At 48.8% G+C, this 21,344-nt stretch overlaps 1 protein-coding gene across 8 annotated transcripts in view; it reads right to left on the bottom strand.

Moving 5' to 3' along the window:
• Nucleotides 1–21,344, bottom strand: part of LOC112257197 (mitogen-activated protein kinase kinase kinase kinase 5) — a 130,429-nt gene that overhangs the window by 58,065 nt on the left and 51,020 nt on the right. For all 8 annotated transcript variants that reach the window (XM_042325144.1, XM_042325150.1, XM_042325149.1 and 5 more), the window contains exons 9-14: nt 21,187–21,259; nt 16,236–16,367; nt 14,826–14,888; nt 14,658–14,739; nt 13,833–13,949; nt 12,068–12,146 (exon numbers count right to left, since the gene is read on the bottom strand). In XM_042325144.1, the coding sequence (XP_042181078.1) occupies nt 12,068–12,146; nt 13,833–13,949; nt 14,658–14,739; nt 14,826–14,888; nt 16,236–16,367; nt 21,187–21,259 (546 nt within the window). The remainder of the gene's footprint in view (nt 1–12,067; nt 12,147–13,832; nt 13,950–14,657; nt 14,740–14,825; nt 14,889–16,235; nt 16,368–21,186; nt 21,260–21,344) is intronic.

The raw sequence follows: 21,344 nt of genomic DNA on the forward strand, positions 1-21,344 counted from the left end.
GTATGGTGAGGTCCCCTGACTATTCAGTACATATCGTATGGTGAGGTCCCCTGACTATTCAGTACATATCGTATGGTGAGGTCCCCTGACTATTCAGTACATATCGTATGGTGAGGTCCCTGACTATTCAGTACATATCGTATGGTGAGGTCCCCTGACTATTCAGTACATATCGTATGGTGAGGTCCCCTGACTATTCAGTACATATCGTATGGTGAGGTCCCTGACTATTCAATACATATGGTGAGGTCCCTGACTATTCAATACATATGGTGAGGTCCCTGACTATTCAATACGTATCGTATGGTGAGGTCCCCTGACTATTCAATACGTATCGTATGGTGAGGTCCCCTGACTATTCAATACATATGGTGAGGTCCCCTGACTATTCAATACATATGGTGAGGTCCCTGACTATTCAATACGTATCGTATGGTGAGGTCCCCTGACTATTCAATACGTATCGTATGGTGAGGTCCCCTGACTATTCAATACATATGGTGAGGTCCCCTGACTATTCAGTACATATCGTATGGTGAGGTCCCCTGACTATTCAATACGTATCGTATGGTGAGGTCCCCTGACTATTCAGTACATATCGTATGGTGAAGTCCCCTGACTATTCAGTACATATCGTATGGTGAGGTCCCCTGACTATTCAATACATATGGTGAGGTCCCTGACTATTCAGTACATATCGTATGGTGAGGTCCCCTGACTATTCAGTACATATCGTATGGTGAGGTCCCCTGACTATTCAGTACATATCGTATGGTGAGGTCCCCTGACTATTCAATACATATGGTGAGGTCCCTGACTATTCAATACGTATCGTATGGTGAGGTCCCCTGACTATTCAATACATATGGTGAGGTCCCCTGACTATTCAATACATATGGTGAGGTCCCTGACTATTCAGTACATATCGTATGGTGAGGTCCCCTGACTATTCAATACGTATCGTATGGTGAGGTCCCCTGACTATTCAATACGTATCGTATGGTGAGGTCCCCTGACTATTCAATACGTATCGTATGGTGAGGTCCCCTGACTATTCAATACGTATCGTATGGTGAGGTCCCCTGACTATTCAGTACATATCGTATGGTGAGGTCCCCTGACTATTCAGTACATATCGTATGGTGAGGTCCCCTGACTATTCAATACATATGGTGAGGTCCCTGACTATTCAGTACATATCGTATGGTGAGGTCCCCTGACTATTCAGTACATATCGTATGGTGAGGTCCCCTGACTATTCAGTACATATCGTATGGTGAGGTCCCCTGACTATTCAATACATATGGTGAGGTCCCTGACTATTCAATACGTATCGTATGGTGAGGTCCCCTGACTATTCAATACATATGGTGAGGTCCCCTGACTATTCAATACATATGGTGAGGTCCCTGACTATTCAGTACATATCGTATGGTGAGGTCCCCTGACTATTCAATACGTATCGTATGGTGAGGTCCCCTGACTATTCAGTACATATCGTATGGTGAGGTCCCCTGACTATTCAGTACATATCGTATGGTGAGGTCCCCTGACTATTCAGTACATATCGTATGGTGAGGTCCCTGACTATTCAGTACATATCGTATGGTGAGGTCCCCTGACTATTCAGTACATATCGTATGGTGAGGTCCCCTGACTATTCAGTACATATCGTATGGTGAGGTCCCTGACTATTCAATACATATGGTGAGGTCCCTGACTATTCAATACATATGGTGAGGTCCCTGACTATTCAATACGTATCGTATGGTGAGGTCCCCTGACTATTCAATACGTATCGTATGGTGAGGTCCCCTGACTATTCAATACATATGGTGAGGTCCCCTGACTATTCAATACATATGGTGAGGTCCCTGACTATTCAATACGTATCGTATGGTGAGGTCCCCTGACTATTCAATACGTATCGTATGGTGAGGTCCCCTGACTATTCAATACATATGGTGAGGTCCCTGACTATTCAGTACATATCGTATGGTGAGGTCCCCTGACTATTCAATACGTATCGTATGGTGAGGTCCCCTGACTATTCAGTACATATCGTATGGTGAAGTCCCCTGACTATTCAGTACATATCGTATGGTGAGGTCCCCTGACTATTCAATACATATGGTGAGGTCCCTGACTATTCAGTACATATCGTATGGTGAGGTCCCCTGACTATTCAGTACATATCGTATGGTGAGGTCCCCTGACTATTCAGTACATATCGTATGGTGAGGTCCCCTGACTATTCAATACATATGGTGAGGTCCCTGACTATTCAATACGTATCGTATGGTGAGGTCCCCTGACTATTCAATACATATGGTGAGGTCCCCTGACTATTCAATACATATGGTGAGGTCCCTGACTATTCAGTACATATCGTATGGTGAGGTCCCCTGACTATTCAATACGTATCGTATGGTGAGGTCCCCTGACTATTCAGTACATATCGTATGGTGAGGTCCCCTGACTATTCAGTACATATCGTATGGTGAGGTCCCCTGACTATTCAGTACATATCGTATGGTGAGGTCCCTGACTATTCAGTACATATCGTATGGTGAGGTCCCCTGACTATTCAGTACATATCGTATGGTGAGGTCCCCTGACTATTCAATACGTATCGTATGGCGAGGTCCCCTGACTATTCAATACGTATCGTATGGTGAGGTCCCCTGACTATTCAATACGTATCGTATGGTGAGGTCCCCTGACTATTCAGTACATATCGTATGGTGAGGTCCCCTGACTATTCAGTACATATCGTATGGTGAGGTCCCCTGACTATTCAATACATATGGTGAGGTCCCCTGACTATTCAATACGTATCGTATGGTGAGGTCCCCTGACTATTCAGTACATATCGTATGGTGAGGTCCCTGACTATTCAGTACATATCGTATGGTGAGGTCCCCTGACTATTCAGTACATATCGTATGGTGAGGTCCCTGACTATTCAGTACATATCGTATGGTGAGGTCCCCTGACTATTCAATACGTATCGTATGGTGAGGTCCCCTGACTATTCAATACGTATCGTATGGTGAGGTCCCTGACTATTCAATACGTATCGTATGGTGAGGTCCCTGACTATTCAGTACATATCGTATGGTGAGGTCCCCTGACTATTCAGTACATATCGTATGGTGAGGTCCCCTGACTATTCAATACATATGGTGAGGTCCCCTGACTATTCAATACATATGGTGAGGTCCCTGACTATTCAATACATATGGTGAGGTCCCTGACTATTCAATACGTATCGTATGGTGAGGTCCCTGACTATTCAATACGTATCGTATGGTGAGGTCCCTGACTATTCAGTACATATGGTGAGGTCCCCTGACTATTCAATACGTATGGTGAGGTCCCCTGACTATTCAATACATATGGTGAGGTCCCTGACTATTCAATACGTATCGTATGGTGAGGTCCCCTGACTATTCAATACATATGGTGAGGTCCCCTGACTATTCAATACATATGGTGAGGTCCCTGACTATTCAATACGTATCGTATGGTGAGGTCCCCTGACTATTCAATACGTATCGTATGGTGAGGTCCCCTGACTATTCAATACATATGGTGAGGTCCCCTGACTATTCAGTACATATCGTATGGTGAGGTCCCCTGACTATTCAGTACATATCGTATGGTGAGGTCCCCTGACTATTCAGTACATATCGTATGGTGAGGTCCCTGACTATTCAATACATATGGTGAGGTCCCTGACTATTCAGTACATATCGTATGGTGAGGTCCCCTGACTATTCAGTACATATCGTATGGTGAGGTCCCTGACTATTCAGTACATATCGTATGGTGAGGTCCCCTGACTATTCAATACGTATCGTATGGTGAGGTCCCCTGACTATTCAATACGTATCGTATGGTGAGGTCCCCTGACTATTCAATACGTATCGTATGGTGAGGTCCCCTGACTATTCAGTACATATCGTATGGTGAGGTCCCCTGACTATTCAGTACATATCGTATGGTGAGGTCCCCTGACTATTCAATACATATGGTGAGGTCCCTGACTATTCAGTACATATCGTATGGTGAGGTCCCCTGACTATTCAGTACATATCGTATGGTGAGGTCCCCTGACTATTCAGTACATATCGTATGGTGAGGTCCCCTGACTATTCAATACATATGGTGAGGTCCCTGACTATTCAATACGTATCGTATGGTGAGGTCCCCTGACTATTCAATACATATGGTGAGGTCCCCTGACTATTCAATACATATGGTGAGGTCCCTGACTATTCAGTACATATCGTATGGTGAGGTCCCCTGACTATTCAATACGTATCGTATGGTGAGGTCCCCTGACTATTCAGTACATATCGTATGGTGAGGTCCCCTGACTATTCAGTACATATCGTATGGTGAGGTCCCCTGACTATTCAGTACATATCGTATGGTGAGGTCCCTGACTATTCAGTACATATCGTATGGTGAGGTCCCCTGACTATTCAGTACATATCGTATGGTGAGGTCCCCTGACTATTCAGTACATATCGTATGGTGAGGTCCCTGACTATTCAATACATATGGTGAGGTCCCTGACTATTCAATACATATGGTGAGGTCCCTGACTATTCAATACGTATCGTATGGTGAGGTCCCCTGACTATTCAATACGTATCGTATGGTGAGGTCCCCTGACTATTCAATACATATGGTGAGGTCCCCTGACTATTCAATACATATGGTGAGGTCCCTGACTATTCAATACGTATCGTATGGTGAGGTCCCCTGACTATTCAATACGTATCGTATGGTGAGGTCCCCTGACTATTCAATACATATGGTGAGGTCCCCTGACTATTCAGTACATATCGTATGGTGAGGTCCCCTGACTATTCAATACGTATCGTATGGTGAGGTCCCCTGACTATTCAGTACATATCGTATGGTGAAGTCCCCTGACTATTCAGTACATATCGTATGGTGAGGTCCCCTGACTATTCAATACATATGGTGAGGTCCCTGACTATTCAGTACATATCGTATGGTGAGGTCCCCTGACTATTCAGTACATATCGTATGGTGAGGTCCCCTGACTATTCAGTACATATCGTATGGTGAGGTCCCCTGACTATTCAATACATATGGTGAGGTCCCTGACTATTCAATACGTATCGTATGGTGAGGTCCCCTGACTATTCAATACATATGGTGAGGTCCCCTGACTATTCAATACATATGGTGAGGTCCCTGACTATTCAGTACATATCGTATGGTGAGGTCCCCTGACTATTCAATACGTATCGTATGGTGAGGTCCCCTGACTATTCAATACGTATCGTATGGTGAGGTCCCCTGACTATTCAATACGTATCGTATGGTGAGGTCCCCTGACTATTCAATACGTATCGTATGGTGAGGTCCCCTGACTATTCAGTACATATCGTATGGTGAGGTCCCCTGACTATTCAGTACATATCGTATGGTGAGGTCCCCTGACTATTCAATACATATGGTGAGGTCCCTGACTATTCAGTACATATCGTATGGTGAGGTCCCCTGACTATTCAGTACATATCGTATGGTGAGGTCCCCTGACTATTCAGTACATATCGTATGGTGAGGTCCCCTGACTATTCAATACATATGGTGAGGTCCCTGACTATTCAATACGTATCGTATGGTGAGGTCCCCTGACTATTCAATACATATGGTGAGGTCCCCTGACTATTCAATACATATGGTGAGGTCCCTGACTATTCAGTACATATCGTATGGTGAGGTCCCCTGACTATTCAATACGTATCGTATGGTGAGGTCCCCTGACTATTCAGTACATATCGTATGGTGAGGTCCCCTGACTATTCAGTACATATCGTATGGTGAGGTCCCCTGACTATTCAGTACATATCGTATGGTGAGGTCCCTGACTATTCAGTACATATCGTATGGTGAGGTCCCCTGACTATTCAGTACATATCGTATGGTGAGGTCCCCTGACTATTCAGTACATATCGTATGGTGAGGTCCCTGACTATTCAATACATATGGTGAGGTCCCTGACTATTCAATACATATGGTGAGGTCCCTGACTATTCAATACGTATCGTATGGTGAGGTCCCCTGACTATTCAATACGTATCGTATGGTGAGGTCCCCTGACTATTCAATACATATGGTGAGGTCCCCTGACTATTCAATACATATGGTGAGGTCCCTGACTATTCAATACGTATCGTATGGTGAGGTCCCCTGACTATTCAATACGTATCGTATGGTGAGGTCCCCTGACTATTCAATACATATGGTGAGGTCCCCTGACTATTCAGTACATATCGTATGGTGAGGTCCCCTGACTATTCAATACGTATCGTATGGTGAGGTCCCCTGACTATTCAGTACATATCGTATGGTGAAGTCCCCTGACTATTCAGTACATATCGTATGGTGAGGTCCCCTGACTATTCAATACATATGGTGAGGTCCCTGACTATTCAGTACATATCGTATGGTGAGGTCCCCTGACTATTCAGTACATATCGTATGGTGAGGTCCCCTGACTATTCAGTACATATCGTATGGTGAGGTCCCCTGACTATTCAATACATATGGTGAGGTCCCTGACTATTCAATACGTATCGTATGGTGAGGTCCCCTGACTATTCAATACATATGGTGAGGTCCCCTGACTATTCAATACATATGGTGAGGTCCCTGACTATTCAGTACATATCGTATGGTGAGGTCCCCTGACTATTCAATACGTATCGTATGGTGAGGTCCCCTGACTATTCAGTACATATCGTATGGTGAGGTCCCCTGACTATTCAGTACATATCGTATGGTGAGGTCCCCTGACTATTCAGTACATATCGTATGGTGAGGTCCCTGACTATTCAGTACATATCGTATGGTGAGGTCCCCTGACTATTCAGTACATATCGTATGGTGAGGTCCCTGACTATTCAATACGTATCGTATGGTGAGGTCCCCTGACTATTCAGTACATATCGTATGGTGAGGTCCCCTGACTATTCAGTACATATCGTATGGTGAGGTCCCCTGACTATTCAGTACATATCGTATGGTGAGGTCCCCTGACTATTCAATACGTATCGTATGGTGAGGTCCCCTGACTATTCAGTACATATCGTATGGTGAGGTCCCCTGACTATTCCCAGCGCTTTATATGACATTGAAACTATATGCAGAAAAACACCCAACCAACTTATTGTTTTTGGCAGTAAAACACACCTCACCTTATGTGTTACTAATAAATACACACTCTGGCATTACCTATTGCTTACATTACCTACATGACATATTGCTTACATTACCTACATTACCTATTGCTTACATTACCTACATGACCTATTGCTTACATTACCTACATGACCTATTGCTTACATTACCTACATTACATATTGCTTACATTACCTGCATTACCTATTGCGTACATTACCCACATTACCTATTGCTTACATTACCTATTGCTTACATTACCTACATTACCTATTGCTTACATTACATATTGCTTACATTACCTACATGACCTATTGCTTACATGACCTACATTATTTACATCAGGGTGGCAGGTAGCCTAGTGGTTAGAGCGTTGGGCCAGTCATCAAAAGGTTGCTAGATTGAATCCCAGAGCCGACAAGGTAAAAACCTGTCGTTCTGCCCCCTGAACAAGGCAGTTAACCCACTGTTCCCCATAAGGCCGTCATTGAAAATAAGAATTTGTTCTTAACCGACTTTCCTAGTAAAAATGTTTTTAAAAGATATATTGTTTACATAGGGGGAGTGGGGGGATATTGACGTGAGATCGTTAAAAATGGGAAAAGTGACGAAATGAACCATGACAACATGCCACAACAGGGACGTCTTTCATGACAAGACAGCACTGTATATAACGCCCCTGCTTCTGATCAGACCCCTATGGGCCCCTGCTTCTGATCAGACCCCTATGGGCCCCTGCTTCTGATCAGACCCCTATGGGCCCCTGCTTCTGATCAGACCCCTATGGGCCCCTGCTTCTGATCAGACCCCTATGGGCCCCTGCTTCTGATCAGACCCCTATGGGCCCCTGCTTCTGATCAGACCCCTATGGGCCCCTGCTTCTGATCAGACCCCTATGGGCCCCTGCTTCTGATCAGACCCCTATGGGCCCCTGCTTCTGATCAGACCCCTATGGGCCCCTACTTAAAAGTAGTGCCAAATATAACCCGTGGGACGCCACTTTCCCCTCTGCTCGGTGGATCCCTGAGCTATTTATACCCCTTTGTTGCTCTTTAAACCTGGGGTCAAACACCATTTGACTGTAGCTGTGCTTAACTGAGCTTGTCTGGTGCCAGTTATGGCAAAATTAACCAGTGCAATTAGCCCCCAAAAAGTGACACAACCCCCCACATCTGACACTCCAGGCAAATGCTTGATAGTATTTGAAAGATCTCCAAATACTAGTTGAACTCAGCCAGGTCTGCTGCTCTCACTGGATCCTGCCTCTGAACCAGCCCTGCAGGAGACACTGACCTGCTATTGGAGCACACAACCTATGCCAGCCACACTGACAGAGAGACCAGCCAATGGGAGGGCAGAGCCAAAGCTTTGACTAATCCCACTGGTTGGCTAGGGACAAGGGGGGTCAGATGTTCATGGAAGGTGTCTAGCTACTGTGGGAGAGGAGAGGAGAAGAAAGGAGGGGAGAGGAGAAGAAAGGAGGGGAGAGGAGAAGAAAGGAGAGGAGAGGAGAAGAAAGGAGGGGAGAGGAGAAGAAAGGAGGGGAGAGGAGAAGAAAGGAGGGGAGAGGAGAGGAGCTTCTACACCTGCATTAGTTGCTGTTTGGGTTTTCAGGCTGGGTTTCTGTACCGCACTTTGACGTCAGCTGATGTAAGAAGGGCTTAATAAATACATTTGATTGATTGATTGAGAGAAGGAGGGGAGGGGAGGAGAGGGATAAGAGGAGAGGAGGGGAGAGAAGAAGGAGGGGAGGGGAGAAGGAGAGGACAGGAGAGGAGGGGACGGGAGAGAAGAAGGAGGGGAGGGGAGAAGGAGAGGACAGGAGAGGGGGAGGGGAGAAGGAGAGGACAGGAGAGAAGGAGGGGAGGGGACGGGAGAGAAGAAGGAGGGGAGGGGAGAGGAAGGGAAAGGAGAAGGAGGGGAGAGAAGGAGAGGACGGGAGAGAAGAAGGAGGGGAGGGGAGAAGGAGAGGACAGGAGAGGACAGGAGAGAAGGAGGGGAGGGGACGGAGAGAAGAAGGAGGGGAGGGGAGAGGACGGGAAGGAGAAGAGAGGAGAAGGAGAGGACGGGAAAGGAGAAGGAGGGGAGAGGAGAAGGAGAGGATGGGAGAGAAGAAGGAGGGGAGGAGAGAAGGAGAGGACAGGAGAGAAGAAGGAGGGGAGGGGAGAGGATGGGAGAGAAGAAGGAGGGGAGGGGAGAAGGAGGGGAGAGGATGGGAAAGGAGAAGTGGAGGAGAGGACGGGAGAGGAGAAGGAGGGGAGAGGAGAAGGAGGGGAGAGGAGAAGGAGGGGGAGGAGAAGGAGAGGAGAAGGAGGGGAGAAGGAGGGGAGAGGAGAAGGAGGGGAGAGGAGAAGAAAGGAGAGGAGAGGAGAAGAAAGGAGGGGAGAGGAGAAGAAAGGAGGGGAGAGGAGAAGAAAGGAGGGGAGAGGAGAGGAGCTTCTACACCTGCATTAGTTGCTGTTTGGGTTTTCAGGCTGGGTTTCTGTACCGCACTTTGACGTCAGCTGATGTAAGAAGGGCTTAATAAATACATTTGATTGATTGATTGAGAGAAGGAGGGGAGGGGAGGAGAGGGATAAGAGGAGAGGAGGGGAGAGAAGAAGGAGGGGAGGGGAGAAGGAGAGGACAGGAGAGGAGGGGACGGGAGAGAAGAAGGAGGGGAGGGGAGAAGGAGAGGACAGGAGAGGGGGAGGGGAGAAGGAGAGGACAGGAGAGAAGGAGGGAGGGGACGGGAGAGAAGAAGGAGGGGAGGGGAGAGGAAGGGAAAGGAGAAGGAGGGGAGAGAAGGAGAGGACGGGAGAGAAGAAGGAGGGGAGGGGAGAAGGAGAGGACAGGAGAGGACAGGAGAGAAGGAGGGGAGGGGACGGGAGAGAAGAAGGAGGGGAGGGGAGAGGACGGGAAAGGAGAAGAGAGGAGAAGGAGAGGACGGGAAAGGAGAAGGAGGGGAGAGGAGAAGGAGAGGATGGGAGAGAAGAAGGAGGGGAGGAGAGAAGGAGAGGACAGGAGAGAAGAAGGAGGGGAGGGGAGAGGATGGGAGAGAAGAAGGAGGGGAGGGGAGAAGGAGGGGAGAGGATGGGAAAGGAGAAGTGGAGGAGAGGACGGGAGAGGAGAAGGAGGGGAGAGGAGAAGGAGGGGAGAGGAGAAGGAGGGGGGAGGAGAAGGAGAGGAGAAGGAGGGGAGAAGGAGGGGAGAGGGAGAAGGAGGGGAGAGGAGAAGTGGAGGAGAGGACAGGAGAGGAGAAGGAGAGGACGGGAGAGGAGAAGGAGGGGAGAGGAGAAGGAGAGGAGAGGAGAAGGAGAGGAGAGAAGAAGGAGAGGAGAGGAGAAGGAGGGGAGAGGAGAAGGAGAGGAGAGAAGAAGGAGAGGAGAGGAGAAGGAGGGGAGAGGAGAAGGAGGGGAGAGGAGAAGTGGAGGAGAGGACAGGAGAGGAGAAGGAGAGGACGGGAGAGGAGAAGGAGGGGAGAGGAGAAGGAGAGGAGAGAAGAAGGAGAGGAGAGGAGAATGAGGGGAGAGGAGAAGGAGGGGAGAGGAGAAGTGGAGGAGAGGACAGGAGAGGAGAAGGAGAGGACGGGAGAGGAGAAGGAGGGGAGAGGAGAAGGAGGGGAGAGGAGAAGGAGGGGAGAAGTGGAGGGAGAGGAGAAGGAGGGGAGAGGAGAAGGAGAGGAGAAGTGGAGGGGAGAGGCTGGAAAGGAGAAGTAGAGGAGAGGATGGGAGAGGAGAAGTGGAGGAGAGGAGAAGTGGAGGAGAGGAGAGGAGAAGTGGAGAGGACGAGAGAGAAGAAATGGAGGAGGGGAGAGGAGAAGTGGAGGGGAGAGGATGGGAGAGGAGAAGGAGGGGAGAGGATGGGAAAGGAGAAGTGGAGGAGAGGACGGGAGAGGAGAAGGAGGGGAGAGGAGAATGAGGGGAGAGGAGAAGGAGAGGAAAAGGAGGGGAGAGGAGAAGGAGAGGAGAAGGAGGGGAGAGGGGAGGGGAGAGGAGAAGGAGGGGAGAGGAGAAGGAGGGGAGAGGAGAAGTGGAGGAGAGGACAGGAGAGGAGAAGGAGAGGACGGGAGAGGAGAAGGAGGGGAGAAGGAGAAGGAGAGGAGAGAAGAAGGAGAAGGAGGGGAGAGGAGAAGGAGGGGAGAGGAGAAGTGGAGGAGAGGAGAAGTGGAGGAGAGGACAGGAGAGGAGAAGGAGAGGACGGGAGAGGAGAAGGAGGGGAGAGGAGGAGGAGAGGAGAGAAGAAGGAGAGGAGAGGAGAAGGAGGGGAGAGGAGAAGGAGGGGAGAGGAGAAGGAGGGGAGAGGAGAAGGAGGGGAGAGGAGAAGTGGAGGAGAGGACAGGAGAGGAGAGGACAGGAGAGGAGAAGGAGAGGACGGGAGAGGAGAAGGAGGGGAGAGGAGAAGGAGGGGAGAGGGGAAGGAGGGGAGAGGAGAAGGAGGGGAGAGGAGAAGGAGGGGAGAGGAGAAGGAGGGGAGAGGAGAAGGAGAGGAGAGAAGAAGGAGAGGAGAAGGAGGGGAGAGGAGAAGGAGGGGAGAGGAGAAGGAGGGGAGAGGAGAAGGAGGGGAGAGGAGAAGGAGAGGAGAAGTGGAGGGGAGAGGAGAGGATGGAAAGGAGAAGTAGAGGGGAGGATGGGAGAGGAGAAGTGGAGGAGAGGAGAGGAGAAGTGGAGGAGAGGAGAAGTGGAGGAGAGGAGAGGAGAGGAGAAGTGGAGGAGAGGACGAGAGAGAAGAAATGGTGGAGGGAGAGGAGAAGTGGAGGGGAGAGGAGAGGATGGGAGAGGAGAAGTGGAGGGGAGGAGAAGGAGAGGAGAAGTGGAGGAGAGGACAGGAGAGGAGAAGTGGAGGGCTGCTGTTCACTTACAGTTGATCTCTGAGCGAGTTCTCTCTGCTCTGGAGTGTTTGTTGGTTGAACGAATGATGTGTCTCACTGCTGAAAGAGGCTGGAGGGAGGGGGAGAGATGGGGAGGGGAGAGGGGGAAGGAGAGACGGGGAGGGAGAGGGGGAAGGAGAGACGGGGAGGGAGAGGGGGAAGGAGAGACGGGAGGGAGAGGGGGAAGGAGAGACGGGGGAGGGGGAGAGGGGAAAGGGGGAGAGAGAGACGGGGAGGGGGAGAGGGGGAAGGAGAGACGGGGAGGGAGAGGGGGAAGGAGAGACGGGGAGGGGGAGAGGGGGAAGGGGGAGAGAGAGACGGGGAGGGGGAGAGGGGGAAGGAGAGACAGGGAGGGAGAGGGGGAAGGAGAGACGGGGAGGGAGAGGGGGAAGGAGAGACGGGGAGGGAGATGGGGAAGGAGAGACGGGGAGGGAGAGGGGGAAGGAGAGACGGGGAGGGGGAGAGACGGGGAGGGGGAGAGAGACGGGGAGGGGGAGAGAGAGGGGGAAGGGGGAGAGAGAGACGGGGAGGGGGAAGGGGGAGAGAGAGACGGGGAGGGGGAGAGGGGGAAGGAGAGACGGGGAGGGAGAGGGGAAGGAGAGACAGGGAGGGAGAGGGGGAAGGAGAGACGGGGGAGGAGAGGGGGAAGGAGAGACGGGGAGGGAGAGGGGGAAGGAGAGACGGGGAGGGAGAGGGGGAAGGAGAGACGGGGAGGGAGAGGGGGAAGGAGAGACGGGGAGGGAGAGGGGGAAGGAGAGACGGGGAGGGAGAGGGGGAAGGAGAGACGGGGAGGGGGAGAGGGGGAAGGAGAGACGGGGAGGGGGAGAGAGGGGGAAGGAGAGGAGGGGAGGGGAGAGAGGGGAGGGGAGAGAGACGGGGAAGGGGAGAGAGAGACGGGGAGGGGGAGAGAGGGAGAGAGGGGAGGGGGAGAGAGAGACGGGGAGGGGGAGAGGGGGAAGGAGAGACGGGGGGAGGGGAGAGAGGAGACAGAGGAGACAAGGGGTAGCAGAAGAGAGAGACAGGGTGAGGGAGGGGGAGCGAGAAGAGGAGACAACAATATTAGATAAGCTTCACAATAAAGGAATATAAACACATAACATGACACTACACAAGAGTAAATCATGTCATAACGCTGTTATCACATTATGTGCAGTTGCGAACCGTAGTCTGGCTTTTTTATGCCGGTTTTGGAGCAGTGGCTTCTTCCTTGCTGAGGCGTTTGGAAATTGCTCCCAAGGATGAACCAGACATGTGGTGGTCTACAATTTTTTTCTGAGGTCTTGGCTCATTTCTTTTGATTTTCCCATGATGTCAAGCAAAGAGGCACTGAGTTTGAAGGTTGGCCTTGAAATACATCCACAGGTACACCTCCAATTGACTCAAATGATGTCAATTAGCCTATCAGAAGCTTCTAAAGCCATGACATCATTTTCTGGAATTTTCCAAGCTGTTTAGAAGGCACAGTCTAGTGTATGTACACTTTTGACCCACTGGATTTGTGATACAGTTTGGAAGGGAGAGTGAAACAATCTGTCTGTAAACAATGGTTGGGAAAATGACTTTCCTCAGAAAGTTGAAGGAAAGGCGCATCACTGATGCATTTTGTTCATGTCTTATATGATAATCTTGGGACACATTTTTGAATTTTCTAATAAAAATGCAATAAATGTAGTTGATGAGGTAATTAGGTAAATAGACTGGGCTGTGGTTAGTTTTAGTCCCAGACAGAAAGACAGGCCTGTGGTTAGTTATTTACCTCCAGGTCATCGTCGTCCACCTCAGAGAAGTGTTGGTGGTTGTCTGGGTTGTTCATCTTGTCCAGCAGCTCCAGAGCTACTCTCCTGGTCAGCCCCGTCTGACCTACAAACAAATGCTGCAACAACCAGACAGACAGAGTGAGAGACACAGACGGACAGATGGAAAAAGAGAGACAGACGGAGGGAGAGAGAGACAGAGACGAGCGACATACTATCACAGACAGACAGAGAGAGGGAGCCAGACAGACGTAGGGAGACAGACAGACGGACAGACAGACAGACACAAGAACACAAGATGGCCACTAACGCTCCTAATATCAAGCTTTAAAAGTAACAACTATTAACTAGGACCTCTGACATATTTCACCACTGAGATGAAGACTGGTTCACCATCATTAAGACCTGGTACATCTCAGAGGATGAATCACGTCAACCTAATGCTCCAGAACATTCTAATTAACAACTCTAGATGAATTAGACTCTCTCTAAGTGCTGGTATACCCTATTCCTAAAGCACTTTCAAAATGGAGATGGCTTTTTAGCCCAGAGCCTGTTTTCATCTGGGTACGGAAACGGCCTTAAGAGTTATACTGAATGGTTTCGTCCCCCAGTTATTTATTTATTTAACTAGGCAAGTCAATTAAGAACAAATTCTTATTTACAATGACGGCCTACCAAAAAGCCTCGAGTGGGGACGAGGGCCTGGGATTAAAATAAATAAATATAATACAATATAAATATAGGACAAAACACACATCACCAGAAGAGAGACAACATAAAGAGAGACCCAAGGTTTTGTTTTCACGAGGACGTGTCAGTTTTACCATTAAGAGCTTCTCAGCTGTCGGTCTCTTCTTCGGGTTCTTGGTCAGCGAGACTTTAACAAAGTTATGGAAGGATGTGGTCCTGCAGGAGGAGGGAGCCTACTCTTACTGACTGTAGTAGTGTAACAGAACTGCCCCAGGTCACATAACAGGGGTACTTGTACTTACCACTTAGTTTTGTGTTTTAGCTTGGGAGGCTGAAAGCTGCTCTTTGACATGAGAAACAGAGCCCTGGAATACAACACATCATTTGAGATTAGATCCCACGTTATAAAACTATATTCTCTTATTTTACCACCGGTGGTGAGAGACTTTCATCTGCACTGTAGTGGGGGGAGTTTCACAAAGCCTTCCTAGCACTACGATCATCTTAAGTCTGTTACGTAGGCATTAGGCAACGACTGACAGTGATCTTAGTGCAGAGAGAGAGGAGAGAGAGAGAGGAGAGAGAGGAGAGGAGAGAGAGTAGAGAGAGAGAGAGAGAGGAGAGAGTAGAGAGGAGAGGGTAGAGAGAGAGAGAGAGAGAGGAGAGAGAGAGGAGAGGGTAGAGAGTAGAGAGTAGAGAGAGGGTAGAGAGTAGAGAGTAGAGAGAGGAGAGAGAGGAGAGAGTAGAGAGTAGAGAGAGGAGAGAGTAGAGAGAGAGGAGAGACGCAAGAGAGTAGAGAGACGCAAGAGAGTAGAGAGACGCAAGAGAGGAGAGAGTAGAGAGAGGAGAGAGTAGAGAGAGGAGAGAGGAGAGAGAGTAGAGAGAGGAGAGAGGAGAGAGTAGAGAGAGAGAGAGGAGAGAGGAGAGAGTAGAGAGGAGAGAGTAGAGAGAGAGAGTAGAGAGTAGAGAGAGGAGAGAGAGGAGAGAGTAGAGAGAGGAGAGAGTAGAGAGTAGAGAGAGGAGAGACGCAAGAGAGTAGAGACGCAAGAGAGTAGAGAGACGCAAGAGAGGAGAGAGTAGAGAGAGGAGAGAGGAGAGAGTAGAGAGTAGAGAGAGGAGAGAGTAGAGAGAGGAGAGAGTAGAGAGTAGAGAGAGGAGAGAGTAGAGAGAGGAGAGAGTAGAGAGTAGAGAGAGGAGAGAGTAGAGAGAGGAGAGAGTAGAGAGGAGAGAGTAGAGAGAGTAGAGAGTAGAGAGAGTAGAGAGAGGAGAGAGTAGAGAGTAGAGAGACAAAAGAGAGTAGAGAGACGCAAGAGAGGAGAGAGTAGAGAGAGCATTGATTGGTTGATGAGTGAGGAAGTGTAGAGCAGAAACAGCATTGATTGGTTGATGAGTGAGGAAGTGGAGAGCAGAAACAGCATTGATTGGTTGATGAGTGAGGAAGTGGAGAGCAGAAACAGCATTGATTGGTAGATGAATGAGGGAGTGGAGAGCAGAAACAGCATTGATTGGTAGATGAGTGAGGAAGTGGAGAGCAGAAACAGCATTGATTGGTAGATGAGTGAGGAAGTGGAGAGCAGAAACAGCATTGATTGGTTGATGAGTGAGGAAGTGGAGAGCAGAAACAGCATTGATTGGTTGATGAGTGAGGAAGTGGAGAGCAGAAACAGCATTGATTGGTTGATAAGTAAAGAAGTTTAGGGCAGGAGCTGTACCTCATTGGGTGCAGGTCAAACATAGGAGGCTGCAGCTCGGCCAGTTCTATGGAGGTGATGCCCACGGCCCAGATGTCACACAGCTGGTTGTAACCTCCGTTCTTCTCTACTGCTGCTACCTCCGGGGCCATCCTGCACAGATAACACACATCTCAATCTGCTACCTCTGGGGCCATCCTGCACAGATAACACACATCTCAATCTGCTACCTCCGGGGCCATCCTGCACAGATAACACACATCTCAATCTGCTACCTCTGGGGCCATCCTGCACAGATAACACACATCTCAATCTGCTACCTCCGGGGCCATCCTGCACAGATAACACACATCTCAATCTGCTACATCTGGGGCCATCCTGCACAGATAACACACATCTCAATCTGCTACCTCCGGGGCCATCCTGCACAGATAACACACATCTCAATCTGCTACCTCTGGGGCCATCCTGCACAGATAACACACATCTCAATCTGCTACCTCCGGGGCCATCCTGCACAGATAACACACATCTCAATCTGCTACCTCCGGGGCCATCCTGCACAGATAACACACATCTCAATCTGCTACCTCCGGGGCCATCCTGCACAGATAACACACATCTCAATCTGCTACCTCCGGGGCCATCCTGCACAGATAACACACATCTCAATCTGCTACCTCCGGGGCCATCCTGCACAGATAACACACATCTCAATCTGCTACCTCCGGGGCCATCCTGCACAGATAACACACATCTCAATCTGCTACCTCCGGGGCCATCCTGCACAGATAACACACATCTCAATCTGCTACCTCCGGGGCCATCCTGCACAGATAACACACATCTCAATCTGCTACCTCCGGGGCCATCCTGCACAGATAACACACATCTCAATCTGCTACCTCTGGGGCCATCCTGCACAGATAACACACATCTCAATCTGCTACCTCCGGGGCCATCCTGCACAGATAACACACATCTCAATCTGCTACCTCTGGGGCCATCCTGCACAGATAACACACATCTCAATCTGCTACCTCCGGGGCCATCCTGCACAGATAACACACATCTCAATCTGCTACCTCTGGGGCCATCCTGCACAGATAACACACATCTCAATCTGCTACCTCTGGGGCCATCCTGCACAGATAACAGACAATATTGCCATCTTGTCTACATATGTAGATGTTTTACATCATCTCCTAGAAATTAGGACTGTAATCATGCAGCATGTACCGTACGACTAACACAAGCATGTATATCAGCTTGACCATTTCACTACTGGTGTGGTATACAGTATGTACAGAGATTCGGGACAGTATTCAGACCCCTTGACTTTTTGTTATGTTAAGAGCCTTATTCTGAAATTGATTAAATACATATCCTCAATCTACACACAATACCCCATTGTGACATCACAATACCCCATTGTGACATCACAATACCCCATAGTGACATCACAATACCCCATAGTGACATCACAATACCCCAAAAACAACAGAGTGAAAAGTTTGTGGGAAAATTTAGCAAATTTGTTAATGTAAAAAACAGGAATAAATTTACATTAGTATTTAGACCCTTTACTATGCGTTTCGAAATTGAGCTCAGGTGCATCCTGTTTCCATTAATCATCCTTGAAATGTATCTACAATTTGATTGGACACGATTTAGAATGGCACACACCTGTCTATATAAGGTCCCACAGTTGACAGTGCATGTCAGAGCAAAAAACCAAGCCATGAGGTCGAAAGAATTGTCCATAGAGCTCCATGACAGGATTGTGTCGAGGCACAGATCTGGGGAAGGGTACCAAAATGTGTCTGCAGCATTGATGGTCCCCAGGAACACAGTGGCCTCCATCATTCTTAAATGGAAGAAGTTTGGAACCACCAAGAATCTTCCTAGAGCCCGGCCAAACTAAGCAATCGGGGGAGAAGGGCCTTGGTCAGGGAATCCATTTATCCGGAGGCTGCATTCATTGTAGCTGGGGATTTTAACAAGGTTAATCTGAAAACAAGACTCCCTAAATTTTATCAGCATATCGATTGCGCAACCAGGGGTGGAAAAACCTTGGATCATTGTTACTCTAACTTCCGCGACGCATATAAGGCCCTGACCCGCCCTCCTTTCGGAAAAGCTGACCACGACTCCATTTTCCTGATCCCTGCCTACAGACAGAAACTAAAACAAGAGGCTCCCACGCTGAGGTCTGTCCAACGCTGGTCCGACCAAGCTGACTCCACACTCCAAGACTGCTTCCATCACGTGGACTGGGAGATGTTTCGTATTGCGTCAGATAACAATATTGACGAATACGCTGATTCGGTGTGCGAGTTCATTAGAACGTGCGTTGAAGATGTCGTTCCCATAGCAACGATTAAAACATTCCCTAACCCGAAACCGTGGATTGATGGCAGCATTCACGTGAAACTGAAAGCGCGAACCACTGCTTTTAATCAGGGCAAGGTGACTGGTAACATGACCGAATACAAACAGTGCAGCTATTCCCTCCGCAAGGCTATCAAACAAGCTAAGCGTCAGTACAGAGACAAAGTAGAATCTCAATTCAACGGCTCAGACACAAGAGGCATGTGGCAGGGTCTACAGTCAATCACGGACTACAAGAAGAAATCGTCATTCAACACCATAGTACCCTCCAAGCTCGTCATCAAGCTCGAGACCCTGGGTCTCGACCCCGCCCTGTGCAACTGGGTACTGGACTTCCTGACGGGCCGCCCCCAGGTGGTGAGGGTAGGCAACAACATCTCCACCCCGCTGATCCTCAACACTGGGGCCCCACAAGGGTGCGTTCTGAGCCCTCTCCTGTACTCCCTGTTCACCCACGACTGCGTGGCCATGCACGCCTCCAACTCAATCATCAAGTTTGCGGACGACACAACAGTGGTAGGCTTGATTACCAACAACGACGAAAACAGCTTCTATCTCAAGGCCATCAGACTGTTAAACAGCCACCACTAACATTGAGTGGCTGCTGCCAACACACTGACACTGACACTGACTCAACTCCAGCCACTTTAATAATGGGAATTGATGGGAAATGATGTAAATATATCACTAGCCACTTTAAACAATGCTACCTTATATAATGTTACTTACCCTACATTATTCATCTCATATGCATACGTACATACTGTACTCTATATCATCGACTGCATCCTTATGTAATACATGTATCACTAGCCACTTTAACTATGCCACTTTGTTTACATACTCATCTCATATGTATATACTGTACTCGATACCATCTACTGTATCTTGCCTATGCTGCTCTGTACCATAAAAGGCACATGACAGCCCGCCTGGAGTTTTTCCAAAAGGCACCTGAAGGACTCTCAGACCACGAGAAACAAGATTCTCTGGTCTGATGAAAACAAGATTGAACTCTTTGGCCTGAATGCCAAGCATCACGTCTGGAGGAAACGTGGCACCATCCCTACGGTGAAGCATGATGGTGGCGGTATCATGCTGTGGGGATGTTTTTCAGCAGCAGGGACTGGAAGACTAGTCAGGATCGAGGGGAAAGATGAACGGAGCAAAGTACAGAGAGATCCTTGATGAAAACTTGCTCCAGAGCGCTCAGGATCTCTGACTGGGGCGAAGGTTCACCTTCCAACAGGACAACGACCCTAAGCACACAACCAAGATAACACAGATGTTGGATTGGGTTCAAGTCCGGGCTCTGGCTGGGCCACTCCAGGACATTCAGAGACGTGTCCTGAAGCCACAACCAAGATAACACAGATGTTGGATTGGGTTCAAGTCCGGGCTCTGGCTGGGCCACTCCAGGACATTCAGAGACGTGTCCTGAAGCCACAACCAAGATAACACAGATGTTGGATTGGGTTCAAGTCCGGGCTCTGGCTGGGCCACTCCAGGACATTCAGAGACGTGTCCTGAAGGACACGTCTCTGAATGTCCTGGAGTGGCCCAGCCAGAGCCCGGACTTGAACCCAATCCAACATCTCTGGAGAGATCTGAAAAAAGCTGTGCAGCGACGTTCCCCATCCAACCTGACAGAGCTTGAGAGGATCTGCAGAGAAGAATGGGAGGAACTCCCCAAATACAGGTGTGCCACGCTTGTATCGTCATACCCAAGAAGACTCGAGGCTCTAATCGTTGCCAAAGGTGCTTCAACAAAGTACTGAGTAAAAGGTATGAATACTTAATATAAAATGAAATATTTCTGTTTTTTTTAATAAGGGGTATTGTGTGAAGATTGATGAGGGGAAGCGTTTTAGATAAATTTTGTGTTAAAAGTCAAAGTACATACAGTATGTATCGTGAAGCAATAAGACACAAGAGGTAGGGCTGAATTAATACAGTCACGTCTAAATGGCGTTTTGGCCCGTCTCCCTTATGGAGAGAAAGAAAGCACACGTCCCAAATGGAACACTATTCCCTATATAGTGCACTACTTTAGACCAGAGCCATATGGGCCCTATCAGTCTTATGGGCCCTATCAGCCCTATGGGTCCTATCAGCCCTATGGGCCCTATCAGCCCTATGGGCCCTATCAGTCCTATGGGCCCTATCAGTCCTATGGGCCCTATCAGTCCTATCAGTCTTATGGGTCCTATCAGTCCTATGGGCCCTTTGGGTCCTATCAGTCCTATGGGTCCTATCAGCCCTATGGGCCCTATCAGTCTTATGGGCCCTATCAGTCCTATGGGCCCTATCAGTCCTATCAGTCCTGTGGGCCCTATCAGTCCTGTGGGCCCTATCAGTCCTGTGGGCCCTATCAGTCCTGTGGGCCCTATCAGTCCTGTGGGTCCTATCAGTCCTGTGGGTCCTATGGGTCCTATCAGTCCTATGGGTCCTATCAGTCCTATGGGTCCTATCAGTCCTATGGGTCCTATCAGTCCTATGGGTCCTGGTCAAAAGTAGTGCACTATAAAAAAGGAACAGGGTTTCTATTTGGGACGGAGGACTGTCTCAGAGAAATACTCACCAGTAAGGAGTCCCGATGAAGGACTTCCTCTTGGCAATGGTGGCTGTTATTTTGGCTGCTACTCCAAAATCAGCTGGAACAACAAGTGACAAGATCTATTCAGATTATATAACACAACACAAACAAATCAAATTTTATTAATCACATGCCTCCGAATA

The sequence above is a fragment of the Oncorhynchus tshawytscha genome, linkage group LG08 (genome assembly GCF_018296145.1).
Source record: "Oncorhynchus tshawytscha isolate Ot180627B linkage group LG08, Otsh_v2.0, whole genome shotgun sequence".
Taxonomy (NCBI): domain Eukaryota; kingdom Metazoa; phylum Chordata; class Actinopteri; order Salmoniformes; family Salmonidae; genus Oncorhynchus; species Oncorhynchus tshawytscha.